The 21,887-nt window shown below is 50.9% G+C and overlaps 3 protein-coding genes across 4 annotated transcripts in view; 1 reads left to right on the forward strand and 2 right to left on the reverse strand.

Annotated features, from left to right (window-relative positions):
- PARP3 (poly(ADP-ribose) polymerase family member 3) overlaps nt 1-424 on the reverse strand; it is a 22,216-nt gene extending 21,792 nt beyond the window's left edge. Inside the window, exon 1 of one of the 2 annotated variants that reach the window (XM_027837023.1) lies at nt 401-424. The gene's annotated coding sequence lies outside the window, so the exon portion shown is untranslated. Of the gene's footprint in view, nt 1-255; nt 335-400 lie in introns of those variants that run through there. The other variant, XM_027837022.1, reaches the window with a different exon arrangement.
- A 369-nt stretch (nt 425-793) lies between these two features.
- On the forward strand, nt 794-19,724 carry RRP9 (ribosomal RNA processing 9, U3 small nucleolar RNA binding protein). The gene is made up of 15 exons (XM_027837269.1): nt 794-895; nt 1,086-1,180; nt 12,194-12,303; nt 12,912-12,979; nt 13,066-13,107; nt 13,985-14,111; nt 14,389-14,513; nt 14,605-14,697; nt 14,957-15,057; nt 16,131-16,265; nt 16,381-16,443; nt 16,589-16,734; nt 19,107-19,186; nt 19,285-19,358; nt 19,536-19,724. Exons 1-15 carry the CDS (start codon nt 821-823, stop codon nt 19,627-19,629), a joined length of 1,428 nt encoding a protein of 475 aa, XP_027693070.1. The 5' UTR covers nt 794-820; the 3' UTR covers nt 19,630-19,724.
- A 286-nt stretch (nt 19,725-20,010) lies between these two features.
- Nucleotides 20,011-21,887, reverse strand: part of LOC114024281 (IQ domain-containing protein F6-like) — an 8,367-nt gene continuing 6,490 nt past the window's right edge. Inside the window, exons 2-4 of the mRNA XM_027837281.1 lie at nt 20,700-20,778; nt 20,174-20,518; nt 20,011-20,094 (exon numbers count right to left, since the gene is read on the reverse strand). Of these exons, the coding sequence (XP_027693082.1) occupies nt 20,011-20,094; nt 20,174-20,518; nt 20,700-20,778 (508 nt within the window). The remainder of the gene's footprint in view (nt 20,095-20,173; nt 20,519-20,699; nt 20,779-21,887) is intronic.

Below are 21,887 nucleotides of genomic sequence, written 5' to 3' on the forward strand. Positions count from 1 at the left end.
TCACCAGGGGGTCCCTCCTGTCTGGGGGGCATTGCCCGGTCACCCCAGTGCCCCGCTGGCATTGTCAATAACCCCAGGCTCTCCTCATCACCAGGGAGTCCCTCCTGTCTGGGGGGCATTGCCCGGTCACCCCAGTGCCCGGCTGGCACTGTCAACAACCCCAGGCTCTCCTGGTCACCAGGGGGTCCCTCCTGTCTGGTGGGCATTGCCCAGGCACCCAGCGGGCTCTGCCAGGCTCAGCCATGCTCTCCTTGCCTGCTGGCTGCACACCAGTCAAGCCTAAGTTTCTTCCTCATGCCCAGCTGGCACCATCGCTCTCTCCAGGCGCCTCTCTGCTTGGGAGCCACGTACGGTTCAACCCAGGCTCGCCAGTACGCACTAGCACGGCCCGCTCTCCTACCCCAAGTCCCTGGAACCCCAACAAAGCCCCGGGGTGTATCTCGGGCGCCTCCTAGAAGCTGCTCCCCGGAAGCACAGCTGCCCTGCTCCTCTCACTCCCCCTCCCTGTCCCTTCCCAGACCCCTCCGGGTGGCGAGCATGCGCAATAGTCCCTGAAGCGGGAAGCGGTTGCGACGAACTTCCTATTACATCTTCCTCTGGCCGCAGAAAAGCCCGCCCCCTTAAGGGCTGTGGCCATACTCCTCCCCTTGACCCATGAGAGTCTCAGGGGCGTGGCCATATCTGTAGCTGAGTCCTATGAGGGGAGAAGAGAGGCGGGACCAGGAGGCAGGATCTTATCACCGAATAAGGGGGGTGGCTCGGGCCTTCCCCGTCAGCCACCACGAGCTTCGCGCTGCTGAGGCTGAAGTGTGGAGGCAACATGTCGGCGACTGCAGCGGCCTCGGGAAAGCGGGGGAGGCCGACGGGCCCGGGTGCGGGGAAGCGGCGGCGGAAGGTAAGGCCGTGCACTTTCCCAGGAGCAGCGGTATTTCTCTCCCCAGCGGGTGGGTTCAGCCCACGCGCCTCCCCCTCCCCTGGGTCCTCTGTGCCCCGCAGGGCCTCTGCTTCGCCACCCTCGGGGCACCCAGCCTGCGGCTGCCCCCGGGCTGAGCCTCTGACCGGCGGCGGGGCCCTTTTCTTGGCAGCCCGACGTTGAGGGGGAGCCGGCCCGGGCCAAGGTGGGTACCAAGAAGAGAGCCAAGCTGAGCGAGGAGATTTCCAGCGACTCGGAGCCGGAGAGGTATGTGGGCCGGGACACGGGATGGGGCCGAGGGGGCTGCTTCACCCCCGGCCGCCGGCCCCCTGGGCGTGACCTTCCATCCCAGGTCTCCTGCCTCCCATGCTGGGAGTGCACCGCCTTCTTCCCCTCTGATTTGTCATTCTAGCTTCCTTTAAAGCCTATCTGTGCTCTAAACCTCCCGCACCCCCACTTCAGAAGTAGCAATAGCTCGAGTGTATATGTAGCGCTTTAGGGTGTGCAAAGCGCTTTCCAAATGATATCTGTCCCGTTGGATCCTCACAGCAACCCTAGGAGTTAGGTACTATTAGTGTTCTCGCTTTACAGATGAGGACAGGGGCAGGCAGACAGAGGTTAAGTGATTTGCCCAGGATCACACAATATCTGAGGCTGGAGTTGAACTCAGATCTTCCTGACTCTGGTGCAGTGCTCTGACTCTAAGGTTTGCAAATTACTGTGTGTGTGTGTGTGTGTGTGTGTGTGTGTATGTGTGTCTACGTGTGTGTACGTGTACAATTTCTTTGTACATGTTTACCCCTCTGTGTATACATATATGTGTATGTGTGTATAAATACGCATTTTCGTTGTGCATGTTATTTACTCCCCATCACATTTAAGCTCCTTGAGGTCACAAACTATTTAGTTTTTTGTTTTTTTTTTGTCTTTGTATCCCCAACACCTAGCACCTGCTGGCCTCTAGATTCTCTGGCCCATCCCAGGGGACACACGTGTTAGGCACTTAATAAATGTTTAGTAAGTTGAACACTCATTTGAATGAACCAATAGTTACCTACTTGCTAAATCTAATGGCTTTTTCTCAATCTCTTTTGTGACCTCTCTGTACCTTTTGCCTCTACTGATGGCCTTCTTTTGAATAGTCTCTAGGTTTTTGTGACACTGATCCCTCCTAATTCTCGTCCTACCTTTCTCACTGCTCTTTTTAAGTCTTCTTTGCTGGGTCTTCTTCCACCCTACAGATGGTTCCCCAAGTGACCTGGGCCCTCTTCACTTCTCTCTATGTATTATCACACTTGGTCATCTCTTTAGCATCTGTGAGTTCAGTTATCATCTCTATGTGGAAGATTCTCAGATTTTTTTTATCTCGCTCTGACCCTCTCTCCTGACCTCCAGTCTTTTTATAGACACCTCAAACTTAGCATGTCCAAAGAACCTCATTATCTTTCCCCAAAACCCTCCCCTCTTTAAACTTTCCTATTAGTTTTGAGAACACCTCCATCTTCCATCTTCCCAGCCACCTGGCTTACAGTGTTGGTGGCTTCCTCGACCCCTCATTCTTACCCCACATATCCAATCTCATGAGAAGTCTTCTCATTTCTACCTTCACAACATCTCTTGTATATGTCCCCTTCTTTCCCCTTACATAGTCTCTAGTCTAGTGTAGGCTCTCATCACCTTATGCCTGGATTATTGCAATAGCCTTCTGTTTGGTCTCTGCTGCAAGTCTCTTCCTATACCGGTCTGTCTTCACTTAGCTGTCAAAATGGTCTTCTTAAAGTCTGACCCAGTCATTCATTCCTAGTCTACCCCCACCACCCAATCAAGAAACTCCAGAGGCTCCCTATTTCCTCCAAGATTAAATATAAAATAAATATAAAATCCTGAGTTTGGCTTTTAAAGCACTTTACAGCCTGACCCCTTCCTACTTTTAACTTTACGTACCTCTCCATGTTCTCTGATCCAGCAGCACTGGCCTTTTTGTTATTCCTCAAACATGACATTCCATCTGCCAAGCCTGGAATGTTCCACGTCCTCACCTTCACTTCTTGGCTTTTTTCAATAGTCAGCTCAAATCTCCCCTTCTTCAGGAGGCCTTTCCCTGTCCCTTCTGCTGCTTAGTGCCTTTCCTCTGAAATTGTTTTCCATTTACCCTCTATGTAGCTTGTATGTACAGTTTTTTGCATGTCCTATTTTTGTTTTTGTTACAAGAATTGAGGGCAGGGACTGTAGGTTTTGCCCTTCTTTGTATCCTAGCACTTAGCATAGTCCTCAGCACATACTAAACACTTAATAAATGTTTGTTGACTGGCATGTTTGTTAAAAGAATGAATCAAGTTCAATCCTTCCTTGTACAAGGAGGAAAATGAGTTCCGCAGAAGTGGACGTGACTTGCCCGAGATCAATCCACCAAGCGTGTATGTGTATTAAGTTTCTGTTCTGGGTTCCCGTAGTTGAGATACAGAGACAAAAGTGAAACAGTCTCTCCCCTCAAGTAACTTACGGTTTACAGGGAGGAGGGGATACAACTTTTACATAGGTAAGTAAATAAAAGGTAAATACTTAAATACTTGAAAGATTGAAAGATCTGTCCTCGTATGCTGTAGTAACAGTAGTGCACTGCAAATCAGTTGAGCATTTATTAAGCACTTGCCTGTACCAGGCATTGTGTTAAGTGCTGGAGATACAAAGCAAAGTACCTGCTATCCCTGCCGTTGAGAATCTTACATTCTAACGGGGAGACGAGTATGTAACTAGGTGCTTATTGCCTGCCCAACTGGGGGCCCACCAAAAGATTTCCTCTATGTACAAAGAATGTTTTCCTCTACATTTTTCTCAAGCCACTCGAAATCCTTTGGAGAGCAGGAAGTGGGCCTTGGGCTGCACGTGGTGCAGGCTTGGACTAGATGGAGGGTAGCTTTAGAGAGGAAGGTGGCCCATTCCTGCCTGCCGATCTTGTTCGGCTTTTGTGCATGGCTTCCCATCATGTTGCAGGCTGTCCTAGATGGACAGCCCAGTGTGGGGACTAGCTCATGCAACCCATGACACAAAAGTATATACCGAGTAATACCCAGGGACAGGAGGAGTCTTAACCAGTCAAGGAGTCAGGAGGAAGTAGTGTAGTTGTGCAGGAAATAGTCCCTGATCTGAGCCTTTGTACTCGAAAGGATTACGGACTGCACAGTACTTTAACTTTAGGTTCGGATCTCAAGATATAGTGACATGTACTCAGTATAAACTTAACAATCACATTTATTTTACAATTATTAATAATGATTAAGGCAACACAAGCATATAAAGATAAGAATAACATTCAATGCAATAAGTAATAATCAAAATCAAGAAAAGGAGGAATAAGAAAAGAAAGGATACACACTCACTGACCAGGTGAGCTCAAATACCTATAAGACCAGGAAACTGGAGACGATCGAGAAGTCTGATCAGTAGACCAAAAGAGTGGTGTCCTGCTCTTAAACAAGGGCCACGCACGCAGTCCGCCCTTCAGTGTTCCTATCTCTGAAATCAAAGTACTCCAAAAAATCCCCTTTCAGATGCCCCTTTTATATCTATGTAAACCAGGTGAAAACAATCTCAATATTTTGTTTTGTGTACATATCCTTGGTGAGCTCAGGCCCTGGATATGCACACATTCTATCAAAGGTGGGAGCTTGATCAGACCCCCAAATACCTGTTTGTTGTGTAAGTCTCCAAGGAGTGATCAGGTCCTTGGACAATTACACACTTCTCTCAAGAAGAATATTCCTTGAGATCAGAATTGCTTTCCCAGGTCACATAGTTTGTTGGTTACTTAATGTTTCATCTCCATGGTACACTCGGCCATGCATGTTAGCTCCAATTACATTCTTTATGTCAGGTCATGAGGCGGTTTCACGAGGGGCTGGGGAAGATCTTCCTCAGTTTCCCTCAGAGCCTTTAAAGACAGCTGGGGATTCCAAAAGGCAGAGAGAAGGAGGGAAGGCGACCTCAGTGAAGGCACAGAGGGAAGCAGCGGGCACCCTCTGTGTGCATGAGCAGATCGGCCAGTGTGATGGGAGCTGGGGCACCTGAGATGGGAAGTGATGAGAAGTCTGGCAGAGGAGGGCGGGGCCAGATTGTGAAGGGCATTGTGAAGGCAAAAGGGTCTTGAGCAGACCCAGAGGCAACGGGATATAATGGATTGAGCTCTGGCCTTGGAGTCAGGAAGGCCAGAACTGACTTCTGTCTTAGAAATATTCGCTGGCCCTGTGATTCTGGACTGTAGAGTTAATTTCCGTAGTCCTCAGTTTTCTCATCTGTAAAATGGAGGGTTGGACTTGATTGGCCCCAAGATCCCGTCCAGCGCTCAGTCTGAGTCTGTGGTCCATTTGGGAGGAGGCCAAGCAGAACAAGTATGATCCCTCTTCCGCCTGACAGCCCTGCAGGTAGTGGAAGGCAACTCTCACATCTCCCTTGAGTCTTTTCCAGGTTAAACACCTTCAGTTCTTTCATTTGATCCTTAGTAGGAAATAGATTTGAGCCTTTTCACCATCTGGGTCACCCTCTTCTGGATGCTCTTCAGCTTATCAGTGTCCTTACAGGTACCCAGAACAACACAGGGAGGAGGAAAGGAAATAAGCACTTATTAAGTACCTGCTGTGTGCCAAGCACTGTGCTAAGTACTTTACAAATATCTCATTTAACCGTCTCGGCCACACTGAGAGGGAGATGCTGGTATTACCCCATTTTACATTTGAGGAAATTGAGGCAGACGCGGGACATGTGACTTGCCCAGAGTCACACAGCTGGTGCCTGAAGCCAAATTTGAACTCACGTGTTCCTGACTCCAGGTCCAGAGCTCTGTCCACTGTACCACCCAGCTCCCTTGTTGAACTCCAGAGTATGGTCTGACCAGGGCACAACACAGAGAGATACCACCTCCTCATTCCTAGAAGCCGTATCCCTCTTAATGCAGCAACATTAGCATTTTTGGCTGCCACATCCCATTGCTGACTCATTTTGAGTTTGTAGTCAGTCAGTTAATTAACACGCATTTATTAAGTGCCTACTATGTGTGCTAGGTGCCAGAAATGCAAAAACCAACATGAAAAATGTCTACTGTCTGGAAGGAGGATCCTCTCTGCTTATTGGTCAGATCGCTCAAGTTGATTAAATAAACAGCTGGGAGGAGCCCCAGTTTTCTGAGGGCATCTCAAAGTGGGGTCAGAAGTATAAAATAAGACAGCAGTGGGAAAAGAGCAAGCGAATGGCCTAAGCAGGAGCAGGATATCCGTGCTGATGCCTCTCAGCACAGAGTTGTGGAACAGCTTACCTTTGCAAGGGAGACAGACAGACTTGTGTGCACTCTGATGGAGGACAGCTTACGGAGGGGGACGCACTCTGGCCAGGCTTGATTCTGCAATGTCAAGTCTAAGTTAGGGCTGTTTTTTTAAATCAACTTCAAAAAATACGGGATAGGTGAGGCATGGTTAGACCGCAGTTTGAAAGAGACCTAGTGCTATCCTCGAGCCTGACACCCTCCCTCATCCCTCACTTTCTCTGCAGAGTGCCTCACCTCCTGTTTTACTGAGAAAATAGAGGCCATGCACGGGAGGTCCCTCTTCTCCCTTCTCTACATTGGGGCATACGGCCAGGCACAGATCCCCTTGACCCTCCCCTGGAGACCTCCTGCCCAAGGTGTCTTTGAGCCATTAACAGCTACCCTTTGATTCGGGGTCTGTGTTATCTTCTTGTCCACATCTCGCCACCTTTTCCACAGAAATGGTTTGAAGCACTGTAGCAAATGCTTTACTGAGATCTACGTAAACTGTGTCTATGGCATTTCTCAAACTGCTCGTTTAGTGACCACGTGACAACAAGCCGTAAGGCTCTCTTAGTGTGACCTGTTCCTGATGAGGCCAGGCTAGTTCTTGGTCATTCCCACTTTCTTTTCTAGATGTTCATGAAACATTCGGGAATTTCCTGGGAATCCAAGTCAAGCTCTCTGTGTCATAGTTTGAAGACTGTTTTCTTTCTTTTGAAAATTTGGGACATTGCCCTGCTCCAGGCCTGTAGGATCTTTCCCATTCTCTGTTATCTTTCAGATTATCATTAACAGTGGGCTCAGAAATCACGTCTTACCAGTTCTGTCAGTACTGAAGAGTAGAATTCATCTAGGTCAGGCAGCTCGAATTCATTGAGAACAGCTAGATCCCTTTTTATTCTGCCCTTATTTATCTCAGGTATCAGCTCCCTGTTAGCTCTTTTCGTCCTGTTGTTTCCAGTGGGAAGGTTGCTCTCCATGGTATAGAAGAAGAAAGGAAAAGGAGAGGTGTCAGTTACCATCTCATTTGCCCCAAGCAGCAATCCCATCTGTCTGATTTGATCCTCCTTCCTCCACTGCCCCCATGTAGGTTTTAAAAACCTTTATTGCTTCCTCAGCTCATTTGTAGCGTTTATGGCACCATTGTTATAGGACCATGCCATGCTTTTGTTTGTGCCCTGTGCATTAAAAAAAGAAAGTTTTAGTGGTGTCTTTTATTTTTATGTCACCTATACCTCCCACTTTATTCCTCAACTTTCCAGAGAGCCATCCATTATGATGAGCCATAAAATAGAGGAGGGAAAAGTTCAGCCAACCATAGTGAAAAGGTCCGATGTTGGGTACAGTGTTCCACACCTCTCGGCTCCCACTTCTTCGAAGAAATGGGAGGGAGTACCTTCTCGTAGGTCTCCTTTGGCGCCAAGCTTGGTCATTATAGACTGGCAGGATTCAGTTTGGGTTGCTTATTTCAGGGGTTAGGTGGGCCACCTGTTTTTATTTGGCCAAGGAGCTAAGAATGGTTTTTACATTTTGAAATAAGATTTTATTGGATTTTAAAGTGTAGAAACCATTCTTAGTTGTCAGGCAGCTGGCTAACTGTAGTTTGCCAGTCCTTGTTTTAGTTGCTACTGTTCTTTTGTAGCTGTAAACATTATATTCCAGGTTCTTCTTACTTCATTTTACGTTGGTTCTCTGTACGTGTCTTTTAAAAATCTCAGTTGGTTGGTGAGTTCCCTGTGCATCCACATTGATCTCTTAAGACAAGTCCCAGTCTTCCCCCTCATTAGAATTGTTTTCCTTTATGTCTTCAAAATTTCCTTCTGGAAAACTTCCCATTTCTCCTGGGCTGACTTTCCCTGTAGAATTTTAGTCTACTTAAACCTTTTAAAATCTTCTGTCACAAAATTTCAGGTTCTAGCACTTAGCACGGTACCTGATACATAGTAGGTGCTTAAACATGCTTACTGACCACCGTGGCCAGTTTTTCTCTCCTCTCTCTCAGTTTCTGGGAAGGGGCAGCCAGTTCTTCCCTGTTAATAAAAATCAGCTCCGATATGGAATTTCACCTTGTTGGTTCCTTCACTTTTTTGAAGGATGAAATCATCATCCTTAGCAGTGTCCTTTGTCTGGTAATATTTATTTAAAGAGGTTTGTGATCTTTTTATGCTTTAGTACTCATAATTCCTTCTTTTTAGTAGCCTCTCTTAGTAATTTATCTGCTTGTGGAATTTTCTTTTTTCCTCATTTCCAGCTGTCACTCATTTTTGGACATTCTCTTCCTTTTGATGGTGGGTATACCCCTGGGTGCTAGGTTGCAAAGCTGCCTCAGCTTCCTCATGTTGGGGAATTTACTTCTCACGGGCCTCACTCCTTGCCCCAAGTAGTTTGGGGGGATGAGGGTAGTAGAGACACAAGAAGACTGACCCCCTTTTCCTTCAGATTCTGTACAGCCACTTAAAACTGACCCACTGCCCCAGTGATAGTTGGGGTAGATACTCTACAGCCTTGGGGTTCTGTACTTTGGAGATTGCCCCAGGCAGAAGGAAACCTGATTCTCTTCCTCTCCTCCGTATGTGACTGGAGGGAGTGAATTTCTGCAGCTTATTGTAGTTGGGTTGGGGGCTGGGTGGGCAGTGAGGTACACTGTCAGCGTTGCTGCAGTAGGAGCATAATCTCTGGGTCTCTCAAACCCATGCCCATGGGTCAGTTTACATGCCCTGCGGTTGTGTGGCAGCTGTAAGGAAAAATACTGAGTGAACACCTTAAAAATGACCATTCTCCAGTGTTAATTCATAGAGCTCTTACCTTGTTGGGGTTTTTGCTTTCTTTTCTTGTGGATTCATCTCAGATTCCACCCCTGACACACAATTCCTCTTTTGGGGAGCATTGAGAGTTATTGCAGCTTGGAGAAAATGTCTGGTCCGTCATCTTGTGATTTCCATGCCTAGAACTGCAGAAAGAGTAGTGTGGCAGGAGGTCTCTGGCATAATACCCCAGGGGTCTCTGGCCTGGTCCTGTTCAACATTTCTTTTCAGTGTCTTGGAAAGGCTTAGTGGTCACATTTGCAAATGGCACAAAACTAACAACACTGAATGACAAAATCAAGATCCAAAAGGATAGAGCATGGGGACTAACCCAGTAAGATAAAATTCAATAGAGATAGATGTAAAAATCTTACACTTGTATAATATGGAAGCATGAGTAAATAGCAGTTGTTCCTCCCCCCACCCCCCCAAAAAAAGATCTTGGGGTTTCTATGGACTGCATGCTCTATGAGTCAGCATTGTGAAGTGGGAACCAAAAGAAGCTAATGAGATCTTGGGCTGCATGGGGCTCTGCCTTCCTCAGACCTCATTTGTGTTCATCTCTGTGCAGTGCACTTTAAGAAGGACCCGGGTACATTAGAGAATGTCCATAGGAAGGCAACAAGGATGAGGATGGGCCTTGAGTCCATGGCCCCTGACACATGAGGACTGGTTGAAGGAACTGGGAACGTTTAGCCCGGAGAAAAAAAGAGTCCATGGGGGATGTAAGAGCTGTCTTTAAGAATCCAAAGGCCTGTCATGGGGGCAGGGGATCAGGCTTAGCCTGTTGGGTCACGGAGAGCAGACCCAGGAGCCCAGGGTGGAAGCTGCAGAGATAGGTTTGGGCTTGCCAACGGTCAGAGGGTCCCAAAGTGGGATGGGCGGCCTAATGAGCTAGCTGGGCTCCCTCTGCTCGGAGGTCTTCAAGCAGAGGCAGAATGACTGTTTGTCAGTGGGAGTAGATGCCTGCCAAGGTCCCATCCAGCTTTCAATTTCTGTGGTTCTGTGAGATGCCTATGGGACAGCCAGGCAGTTGGTGAGGTAGGGCTGAAGTTATTTACAAGGAGATCACAACTTAACCTACAGCAGCTAATGAGCAGATCAGAGAAAGCAGAGAGAAGAGGGCCCAGACCCTGGACTTAGGCGCCCACGGTCAGGGGCTGGGATGTGGATGGTGATCCCTCAGGGGATGCGAGGAAGGAACCGTCAGATGGTAGGAGGAGAACCAGGAGAGGTGCAGAGAGGATGCGGAAGGATGAGACTGAGAAGAAGCCATTGACTTCAGGGGTTAAAAGATTAGCTTCAGAGAGATGGTGGGAAGGTCCGGAGCCGGGTGGCCGGTGCTGAGAAGTGAGTGGGAGGTGAGGCAGTAGAGGCTTATAAAATCACTTTTGTTTTTTATTATGAAACCAACAAACATGAACATTTCAATATATGAAGAATAGTCGGTCTGCAGGCATTTATTAAGTGCTTATTATGGCCCAAGCACTATGCTAAAACCTGAGGAGGAGAGAGAGAAAAGCCAGAGTCTTTGCCCTCAAGGAGCCTCCATTCTAGTGGGGTGACCTACAGGTATGGGGTAGGTGAAGGCAGCCTGAAGGGGAAAAGTATTCGCAGTCCAACCTGGTAGTCACAGAACCTCCCTGCTGAGCTTCCTGCTGATCTCTTTGGAGTATTTTTGAATGTCTCGTAGACACCATTCTTCCTCCTCTTCCTCCTCGTTGCCATCACTACTGATCAGCTACCCACCCACGTGGGCCCTCCCTTGTAACAAATACTTAGAGTCAAGGAAAATAAGTCATCACATCTGAAACCATACACATCGCTCTGTACTGAGGTTCGTTGCCTCTCTGCCAGGAAGTCAAACGCAGGCTTCCTCCCTCATCTCGTCGGTCTTCTGGAGTCCTGCGGGGTCCCTTCATTGATTGGGGTTCTGGAGTCTTTCAGAGTGCCTTTCCTTTGCAGTATTGTGACCATAGTGTATATTATTCTACTGGTTGTGCTCATATTTTCCCAGGTTTCTCTGAATCCCCAATATTTTAAAGCACAATGTCCCATTACATGCATAGACCATCATTTGTTAGCTGTTCCCCTCATTGGTGGGCACCCACTATTTTTTTCCAGTTCTTGATAGAACAAAAGATGCTACTATAAATATTTTTTGTATCTAAGGGACCTTTCCCTCTGTTTTGACCTCCTTGGAGTTATGCCTATTAGTGGTTACAGATGACTTTTTCTAAGAGTTTATCTGTGAAAAGGAAGAAAGATATAGGACAATAGCCTGAGGGTTAATGTCTTTTTAAGATTAGGGACTACCTGGTATGGTATGGTATGATTCTAGGCAGTAGGAAAAGAACCAGTGAAATAGAGATCTGAAGATTAGAGAAGGGTGGAGGGAATGATCGAAAGGGTAAGCTCTGGAAGAGACACTGCTACCACGTTAATCCAGGTCATTATCAGGCTGCCCCTCCAAGCCATCCTCCACAAAGCTGCCGAATTCATGTTCTTAAAGCACAGGACTCACCTAGTTACTCCTGTGCTCCAGAAGTTTCCATGGCTCCCATTGCCTCTTGGATAAAATACAAAATCCTCCGCTTGGCCTTTATAGCCCTTCACATTCCGGCCCTAGCCTTTCCTTCCAGGCAGATTATACATTCTTCCCCCTCGTACCCTCTCTATTCTAGCCAAACTGGCCTCCTGTTCCCTGTCTGGGACATTTCGTCTGCCCCCGTGCCTTGGCACGGTCTGTGTTCCCATGCCTGGACTGCTCTTCCATCTCACTTCTTCCTCGCAGACCTTCCCAACGGAAGGTGCTCGGGTGCCACCCTCTCCAGACAATCTTTCTGGTCATTAGAACTGCCCCATCCTCTCACCCCCCAGCTTACTTTGTATTGTTCTGTGTGCACTGTGTATGGACTTCTCCATGTATGTGCTATTTCCCCCTCGTAGAAGACATGCTCCATGAGGGCTTTTCACAGATGTCTTTGTGGCCTGAGCCTTGCACAGTGCCTGGAAAAGAGACTGTCCGTAAATGCTTCTTGAATCTGCCCTTGGGGTTTCCCTAAGGGCCTGGCCCATCTCTGCCTGCAGCTGCATATGAGGGTGTCGGCTGTAGAAGTGACTTTGCCTGGAGCAAGGGGCAGATTCCTTCACTTCCACTCTGTCCTATGTCCCCAGCCCTGAGGACCCTAGGAAAAAGGAAGAGGAAGATGAGGAACTGGAGGAGACTGCCCAGGAGAAGAAGCTCCGGCTAGCTAAGCTGTACTTGGAACAGTTGAGGCAGCAAGGTAAGGCGACGTGATGGGAAGCCTGGGTCTCTTCCCTGGCTTGGGCGGGGGGGCACCTCTTCTGCCTTCTCTGGGCTTCACTAGGACATGCAAAACTGCTGGCGTTTTCCTGGGTGTTGCCGCCTCTGGGCCTCCAGCATGAAGAAGCCAGCATGGGGCTCTGGGAGCCACCTGCCTGACCCCACAGCACCATCTCCTCTCCCTCCCTCCCCCTACCCCCTGCCGTCTCTAAGCTTCCTTGGGTGGCTGGGCCTGGGCCACCTGGTGGGTGATTGATGCCAGTGCTGGCATTTAGCCTGGTGGGGGGCAGCCTGAGTCCTGAGCTAACTTCCCTGGGAGGTAGAGAAGGGAAGACTTTAATAGGCCTCCTGAAGGGAGAAGCCCCAGGGGCCTACAGTTACTTAAACAGACTGAGGCTATAAAGTGGCTTGAGATAGGATTGGGGGCAGCCTGTGGATCCAGCAGGAGGGTTGGGCCCTGGGGGCGTGCAGGGAACCTGAGGGACACCTGTCCCAGGCAGAGTTTGGGTGGAGAGTGAAGATACCTTTGGGCATTGCTTCTTTCCCCTACCCCGGGTCCTTACCTGGTCTGTGTTCTGCCCTGGGCAGAGGAGGAGAAAGCTGAAGAAGAGGCCTTTGGGGATGACCAGGTGGCTGGGCGTCTAAAGGAAGATGTGGTAAGTGGAGGCTTGACCATGGCAGGTGGGTCTGCCCCTGGCCCACAGGGCTCCAGAGAGTATCATACTCTTTCTTCTGCCCACAGCTTGAGCAGAGAGGTCGACTTCAGAAGCTGGTGGCAAAGGAGGTGAGTGAGAGAGAGATGCTGGTGTTGGGATCCTGACTCAGTGGGGATCTGGGCACTCCCTCTTTCTGGACCTGTTTCGTCTTTTGTAGAGTGGGATTGATGTTTGCACTACCCACCTCCCAGAGCTGTGTTGAGAACCTTAAAGGAATAAATCATCAGGCAGTCATGCCTACAGCCTGACCTGCAGTAAATCCCCTCATTCCCTGGGCCTCTTTTCTCATCCATCGAGCAGTAGTTATATTCACCTGGCTCTGAGTCCATTACTCTAGCCACCCCCCACCTTCTCTTGGACTCTGGGGAAGCCAGTTGAGCCGAAGTGTTTCCATTTAGAAACTTGTTTTTGAAACAACTGTCTCTCTGGGAGCTTGGTGACTGCGAGATGCTCCAGCTTTCTTTAGTCCTCAGAAGACGTTAAGCTCCTCTGAGCCCAGGAAGGTGCGACTAACCTGTAGAGCCAGCTCGACCTAAATGATCCTTCAGGGACCCCTAAGTGCCTTGTCTTTTCTCAAATTGGCTGCTTTTCTCCTTGCTTCTGTAACCGAAAGGTGTCCTGATTTTGATACTCTGGACAATTCTGGACCTAACAGATGTCCTGTCCCCTCACATGTGAAGCTTTCTTTTCCTAGTGTAGAGACAGATACATGGACATGAAATGGCCAGAACAGTCCCTAGTCATTATTGTCTGATAAAACTTGGGGCAGTCTGACCTACCAAGCAGAGAAGTGTTATTTCTTTGCTACCCTTGCGGGCCTGCGTGTGGTTTCTACTCTAGCATAGCGAGGGAGAATGAGGCCTCAGGTTATTGGGAGCTTTGGGGCCCCGGTGGAGTTTACTGTTCCTTCTAGTGCCAGCTGACAAGGCCCCCTGTCCTTGGCAGATCCAGGCTCCAGTGGCCGCAGACATCCGGGTCCTTCGGGGCCACCAGCTGTCCATCACGTGCCTGGTCATCACCCCTGACAACTCAGCCATCTTCTCTGGAGCCAAAGACTGCACCATCATCAAATGTGAGTGAGCAGGGAGGCCCAAGGTGGGGCTTGTCCTGTGCACAGGACACCAGGCGGTCTTTCTTCCTCCCTTCTCTTCCCCAGTCAGTGACTGAACCCCTCCTTCCATAGCCAGGGCCATTCAAGTGGGTGGGAAGTTCTGGAAGGTGAGACTCTTGGGTCTGATTCTCATATCTGCCCTGGCTTTCTTCTCTGTCTGCCATCAGAAGAGGGCCAGCAGCCAGTCTCCAGCCCTCAGCAGTGCTCTCTCCTTACACCTTCCTCCCTACCACTGCAGGGAGTGTGGAGAGTGGGAAGAAGTTGCACCAGATACGGAGGGTGAAAAAGGGAGCTGAGGGCCAGCCGCCCGGGCACGCTGACCACATCCTCTGCATGGCTATCTCCTCAGACGGCAGATACCTGGTAAGGGAGCCTGCTGGGAGCATTAGACAGGGAGGGCAGGCGGGGGGCCGGGCATGAGGCCTCCCCGAACTGTGCGTTTGTGTTCCCCTAGGCCACAGGAGACAAGAATAAGCTGATCCTGATCTGGGACGCAGATACCTGCAAGCACCTCTGTACCTTCACAGGGCACCGGGATGCAGTGTCGGTAAGAGTGTTGGGAATGGGACAGGCGGGGCTCAGGAGACACCCATCTCCCTGGTTCCTGAGGGCTTATTCTAGAAGATTTTGTGAGGCCATTAAGGCCTTCCTTCTGTCTTTGGGCAGGGCAAGTACCCCTACCATGCTGGTAAGCTTACCCTTGGGGAAGTTCTTCCGTTTCTGTCTAACTTTGGCCTCTTCCCCTACAGCATGGGCCCTGAGGCTCTGGCTGCCCTAATACCTGGCTCTCCCCCTACCTTATTTAGGGCCTGGCATTTCGGAAGGGCACGCACCAGCTGTACAGCACATCCCACGACCGCTCTGTGAAGGTGTGGAACGTGGCCGAGAATGCCTACATAGAGACCCTGTGAGTGGGAGGTTGGCAGGCTGGAGCAGTGCTTCACATGGGGAGGAGGGCATCCCAGTCGAAACTCCTCAGCCAGGCTTTTGAGCTTTCTTGTCATTGGCCCCATGCTTCGTCTCGTCTCTAGCCTCCTCTCCCAGAGTCTTTTTTTTTTTTTTAAATTTTTATTTATTTATTTTTTTAGGCAATTGGGGTTAAGTGACTTGCCTAGGGTCACACAGCTAGTAAGTGTCAAGTGTTTGGTCTGAGGCCAGATTTGAACTCAGGTCCTCCTGACTTCAGGGCTGGTGCTCCATCCAGTGCGCCACCTAGCTGCGCCTCCCCAGACTCCTTGATACAGATGGATCCTAGCATCGTGATATGGAAAGGAGCCGGGCCTTTGTAGGGGGGCAGCTGAGGCCCAGGGAGGGGAAAGACCGTGTCTGAGGCCTCAGGGTTAGGAGGTTTCTAGGATTTAGAGCAAGATTTCCTTGTTTTACAGAGTGGGGAACTGAAACCTAGAGAGGCTGTGACTTAGCTAGGGCACAGACACTCCCAGAGCCACCGCCAATCTTTTTGCCCTTTCCCCAATGTGCCCCTTACCTGTTTGCGCTCCCTGCAATGCCGCTGCGGCCCTGGCCCCTTCCGTCCTTTCCATCTTTCAGAGTCTGCCTGCTGTCCACCCTGGGCTGCCCAGCCCCGCCGCTGCTGCCTGTGCTCTGAGCTCTGGTCGCCCTCACTGACCGTGCCCTCCAGTGGCGCTGAGCACACCTTTCACCCTCCCTCATCAGTCTCTCATTTCGCTTTTCTCCTGCCCGTGTCTTGTTGCTGGACGCTGAGCTCCCCAAGGGCAGCAGTGGATTCAGAGTCCAGGACGAGGCTCAGCACATTGGATCGTAGAGCTTGAGTTGGAGGGGACCCGAGAGAGCAGCCAGCCGCAGAAGCGGGCTCCCGGAGAAGTAACTTGTCCAGCATGACGCAGCCAGGGAGCCCAAGCACGGCCTCACACGTGTCTTCTGACTTGAGGAGGCTCTGCCTGGTGCTGTACACCATAGATGCTGCTTTGGGGCTGATCCTTTCTCCTCTCTTTGCCTCAGTTTTGGGCACCAGGACGCCGTGATGGCCCTGGATGGACTGAGCCGGGAGAGCTGCGTGACAGCGGGGGGCCGCGACGGCACCGTCCGTGTCTGGAAGATTCCCGAGGAGTCGCAGTTGGTCTTCTACGGCCACCAGTAAGCGGGTGGGAACGAGGAAGAACATGTGCATCACTCCGACCTCCCCAAATCAGGGAGGGACCTGGGGAGGGGATGGTGCAGCTGTCCTCTCAAACTCTGTTCCCTCTTTCAGGGGCTCTATTGATTGCATCCAGCTCATCAATGAGGAACACATGATATCTGGCTCAGAGGATGGGTGAGGGTTCCCCCAGTAGCCACATCCTCCCCCCCCCACCCCCACCAGTGTGTGCACAGATGCACTGTCCCCCGCCTGGTCACCCTCACTTCAGCCCTTCCCGCCTTCCATCCCCCCACTAACGCCTTCATCTCCCTGTCTAAAGCTCGTTGGCTCTATGGGGTCTCTCCAAGAAGCGGCCCCTCACCCTCCAACAAAAAGCCCATGGGATGCGTGGAGAAGAAGGCTTGGAGCAGCCTTACTGGGTGTCATCGGTGACAGCACTGCTCAACACAGACCTTGTGGCCTCAGGTTGGTTTGAACCCCAGACTACCATGCAGGGATTTCTCCCCTCTCTGGGGTAGGCTTAGGGCCAGTGGCTCTCGGCCACCTTGTGGGCTAGGCTGATGGCCTCCCCTAGCTCCAGGTTTTTTTGTTTTGGTTTTATTGTTTTGGTTTTTTTTTTAATTGAGGTCAGGAAAAATGCCTTCTTCCTTGAGTTCATAACACCAGGCATAATGGCACTCATTGTCTCTAGCCCTTTAAGGTTTATAAAGCACTTGCCTCAGGACAGCCCCATGAGGTATGAAGAGCCTCATACAGCTTACGAGACTTGCTCCCAGTCTTCTCACTCTCCTCGCCCCAGTTTAAGGAGCCCTGGTTAAATCATAGGACCTGAAAGGCAAGACCTTTGTCTGAGTAGGAATTCCTAACAAACTGGTGGCCCACTAGCCTCTGCCCAAGGAGATGCCCACTGCTCCCCCACAGGAGATGGAGAGCTCACTGCCTCTGGAGGCGGCCCGTCCAACACTGGGCAGCTCTGGGGGTCAGGAATCGGCCTTCCTGCAGCTTCTCCCATTGCATAGTTTGGGGCTCAAGTAGGACAAATCTGATCCCTCTTCTACCTGGCAACCCTCTGGGTAATCCGGAGCAGATGCCCATGAACCCTGCCTAGCTCGTTTACCCCATGCCCAGATGGTTTGGTTTCTAGCCTTCTTGCCATCCTGGTCACGTCCTAGATTGTCCTAGAATGTGACCCCCTGGATGCTCATGTGTGCTCGTGGTCTGGCTGCTGCTTGGACGTGGGCCCGGGCTGTCCTGGGGAGCCTTGGTGAGGGCCCTGCTCCTGCAGAGCTACAGGAAAGGCTGCTATCCCTTACAGCAATGAGCAGCCGCTTGTGACCCCACAGAACTCGGCAGCTGCCACCACCTTAGAGCCTCAGAGGCAGGAGGTCGAGGTTTGAGCTCTGGCTCTGGGACCTGGGGGCAAGGTAGTCGCCTCCTCATCTGGAAGCATTCCTTCTGGCACTGACTTTGTCTGGTGACAGTACTGTTAGGTTTTTTTGTTTTGTTTTGTTTTACAAATGAGGAAACTGAGGCTCATGGAAATTCAGCCTCTGGGCCCAGGTCACACACAGCTTGTCCCAGTCCAGTATTCTGCATTAAAAACCCTGAGAGAGCATGGGATCCCAGGATTTCTAGTTGAAAGAGCAGTAGTCCAGCCCTCTTATGTTGCATGTGAGGACACTGAGCCCCAGAGAAAGGAAAGGAGTGGCCTCAGGAAACTCGGCCAACAGCAGCGCCCTCTGGGCATGCGGAGATTGGAATCAGTCTCCTGACGCTCACATCCAGTGTTCTTTCTGCTGTACCATGTTCCCTGTACTCAGTATAGGACTCTTGCTCTTGGAGCTACAAAGATAAATAAGATACTGTCCTCAAGGAACCGCCAGTCTGGTAAAGAGAGATGATGCACGCATGGCTTCCGAAGAGCGAACCGTCTGTGATGAGGACACAGGAAGACAGAGCACTAGGAGATCAGAGAGGGGAGAATTCACTTTGGGCCAGAGTGCTCAGGGAAGGTCTCTTGAGGGACAGTCTTAGAGTTGGAAGGGCCCTTAGGCATCCAGTGGGTGCATGGCCACACAGACCATGCCACCGGCCAGTGAAATGTCAAAGTCCTGAGGCCGCTGTGGTGCCTGAGGTGAAGATCAGAAGTCAGGGAGAGGAGGTAGAACCTGAGGGTTGGGAGTGCAGGAGCAAGGCATGAGGAAGAAAAGGAGTCATTGGGTTTTTGAGAACTGACTGAGTTCTGCTAGAAATTTTAATGGACCAGGAGAAATGTGCTTCAGAGAAGCAGCTGGAAAGTGTTGCCCCAGAGGGCTTCATGGAGGAAGCAGTGCCTGAGCTGGGCCCGGGTTTCCTGGGGAAGATTGATCAGCAGGCAGAATTCTGTCTGGCCCCAAGGAGCAAAACAAGAAACAGTGGGTGGAAGGTGTAGTGGGCATTTTGGCGGCCGCTGCCAGAAGGGAATGGGGACTCATGAGGCTCGTGGTTGTGGAAGGAAGGAGGTTGGCACAAGTCTATTGGGTGATTAAATTTGGCCAGACTGTAGAATCATTGTTTGGGACATGGTTGGGGGACAGCCTTTCATTGATGTAGAGAACAATAATTGAGGAAACCTTCCTTTATCCGGGCAGACGGTAACTGTACTGCAGCTCCAGTCTTAAGAGAGTTAGTGTCTGGGACAGTGTTGGGCAGGTCTGGCTCTCCCCTAGGCCTTCTTGGGCATAGGGTGTCTGCCTTGAAAAAGAAAGGACACGCAGCGGGGGGCTGGAGGTCTCTGACTTACTTTCCCTACCCGGCCCCATCAGTTTTTGTGTTTTCTCCTTCTTCCCCACCCCCAGGATCTCACAGTTCCTTTGTGCGACTCTGGCAGTGTGCAGAGGGTTTCCGGAAGTTGGAACCACTCTGGGACATCCCTTTGGTGAGTAGTGGGCCCAGGCAAGGAGATGGAGGCTCAGACTGATGGGGACGAGGTGGTATTCTGGTTCCTGCTCACTGTTCTCCATCCCTACCCTTTAGGTTGGCTTCATCAACAGCCTCAAATTCTCCAGCACAGGAGACTTCCTGGTGGCAGGCATTGGGAAGGAGCACAGGTATGTAGTGTTGGGGAGCCCTGTTAGCCAGGCCCCTCTACTCTGGGGCGGGAGCTGGTGGGGGTGGGCCCGGACTAGGGCTGGGACAGTAGAAGGAAGCAGGCGGGGGCCAAGCCAAGGAAGCTGTGGAGGGAAGGCCTCGAGGCCTCGGCCCTTAGGTGCTCCCTCTCCCCACAGGTTGGGACGCTGGTGGCAAGTCAAAGATGCCAAGAACTCGGTGTGCATCATCCCGCTGCGGAGAGTGCCTCCTGCTGCTGCAGCGGGCTCCTGACCCCTTCCTCCACAGCCCTCTCCTGTTTATTTGACTCTCTTCCCTGCCCCCACTGTTTGTATTAAATTAGCCTGTGGTCAGTCCAGGCCCCAGACGCCCAGCTCTTGTCCCTGTCACCTTGTGGAGCCTCAGTGCCTCCCCCTTCACCCAGAGGCCCAGAAGTGGAGATCGTTTCCCAGCAGAGAGGGGAGACAGAGACGTGACATACGTGGAAGCAGCTGGTGAGAGCCAGAGGATGATGGTGATAACCAGCATTTATATAACACTTTAAGGTTTGCAGCGTGCTGTATATATGTGCATCCTCACCACAACCCTGGGAGGTCGATGCCATTGTTATCTCCAAGGTCCCTCAGCTGATTAGTGTCTGAGGACGATTTGAACTTAGGTCTTGCTGACTCTCAGCCCGGCGCCTGAGTCAGCACAGGGGAGGATGCAGGGCCTGGGCTTGCTGGGCACTGCCCACAGCTGAGGAGGGAAGCGGTCAGGTCAGACCCACCAGAATCCTTTATTGGAGAGGGGAGACCAGGCCCTAGGCAATTAAGACCTTCATGTCCATCACCAGGCCTGTGGCTGTGATCTGGTAGCGGCCGCGCAGGAGCCCCCGGGCCAGGCAGCTGCGCCAGCGCATCTGGATCAGGCGAGCCGCGGCCTGAGCCCTCAGGTAGCGCCGTCGCACACGCCACATGCGGACCATGGCCTGCAGCTTCACCACGGCCCACTCTCGCCTTGCGTAGAGCTGCAGCACTATCCGGCGACGCCGATCTGATAGTCGCGTGTGAGCTAGCCGCCACCAGCACTGGATGATCCAGGCGCAGAGGGCCGCGTGCAGCAGGCTGCGTCGCAGTAGGGTCCCCCGCCACCAGGCCTGGATCTTGATGGCTGCCTTGTCCTAGGCCAGAGTGGAGCAGGACAAGAGCCTACTCAGGCCCAGAGCCCCTCCCCTCAGTCCCCGCTCTGTTATCTCTTACCTTTTGTCTCTGTCTTCACTTTCTCTGTCCTAGCTCTGTCATCCCCAGCCTTAGACCCTGCCCTCATTCTGGACTCTGGATTAGAACCTCAAACCTTCTTACCCGACTCCTTTCACTCTCCCCAGAACCCTCCCTCCCTTTCTCTGGACCCCACGTGGCCTGGGTCAGGCCTTGCTGTCCCCTTTACCACCATTGGGGGTGGGGGGGGGGGCAGCTCTAGGTCTCCGCAGAAAACATTCCTCCCCACCCCTGCCTGAAATGATACAAGAACTCACTGCGTTCCTCATTTGTTGATGATGATTTTTTAAGAAGTATTAGACCACCTTAAACATTTCTCCTGGTTTGATAAATGCAACCAGAGAGAGAATTTTGTTCAGCAGTCCTCCAGTTCTCTACAGCAAGTGAAGCCTAAACAGGGAGCATACTGCTGAGCAAAGGTATGGGCCTCCGCCACAGAACATCTCATGCAGCTGAGATGGAGGAAGGGTTCTTTAGAGGCTACTGAGCTCCTCCAAATGCACTGATTTTCAGATGATGTCTTGTTGATGGCATCAAGCTCTGGAGTCATAGGACCCCCTCCATGAAATTCGTTCCCATTCAGAAGTGATCAGGCTAACAATTCAATAGGAAAAGCCAAACGCAAGAAGATGTGCCTATTGCCCAGGTCCATTATGTCAGCCTGTCAGCACACACATCTTGAATAGGCACTGTAGATGGGTAAGGAGTTAGACCCACGTTCGGAAGAAGAGAGGGATTGATTGAATTACATTTAGGTCTGGCACTCCTAATCATCTGTTCCCTGACAGACGTAAAAGCCCACCTTTGAACAAAAAGCATCTTTCCAGTGATCCCCTGTGTCTATGCGACATGGAATACCCACATTCCCCCCAAAATAAAGATGGGAGACTCAGGGCAGTGGAGACATACATGGTGGGTGTAAGATGGCTACAGCATATTGAAGATTGGTTTAAGAGTTATTCAGGAAATGGAGCATCGGAAGAGGCAGATAGGGCCCATAGCAAGTGAAGGATAGACAATCCAGATGCTGCATTGATAACCCACAGAATGTGGACATGGGGTAGCTCCTCCGTAGAGGGTTTTTGGAAGTACGTGGATGCCAATAGAAAAGGATGAGGAAGGATTGAACGAGTGGCAGTGCACACTGCTAGAGAGAGTACCCCAACTGACAGCAGAGCTCCACCAAGAACTTTTTAAAAAACACGTTCACTTGAATAGCATAGAAATGATGTCGTCCTATGTTTCTGTGTCCACCTACATACTACTTTACTC

The sequence above is a fragment of the Vombatus ursinus genome, unplaced genomic scaffold (assembly GCF_900497805.2).
Source record: "Vombatus ursinus unplaced genomic scaffold, bare-nosed wombat genome assembly UNPS02014820.1, whole genome shotgun sequence".
NCBI classification, from domain to species: Eukaryota; Metazoa; Chordata; class Mammalia; order Diprotodontia; family Vombatidae; genus Vombatus; species Vombatus ursinus.

Bases quoted from the DNA above. Each gene is read 5' to 3' on its own strand.
- RRP9 (XM_027837269.1), top strand. From the start codon at position 821: ATGTCGGCGACTGCAGCGGCCTCGGGAAAGCGGGGGAGGCCGACGGGC. The intron at 16,444-16,588 runs GTGAGGGTTCCC...CCCTGTCTAAAG, and splicing joins ATATCTGGCTCAGAGGATGG to CTCGTTGGCTCTATGGGGTC. The intron at 19,187-19,284 runs GTGAGTAGTGGG...CCTACCCTTTAG, and splicing joins CACTCTGGGACATCCCTTTG to GTTGGCTTCATCAACAGCCT.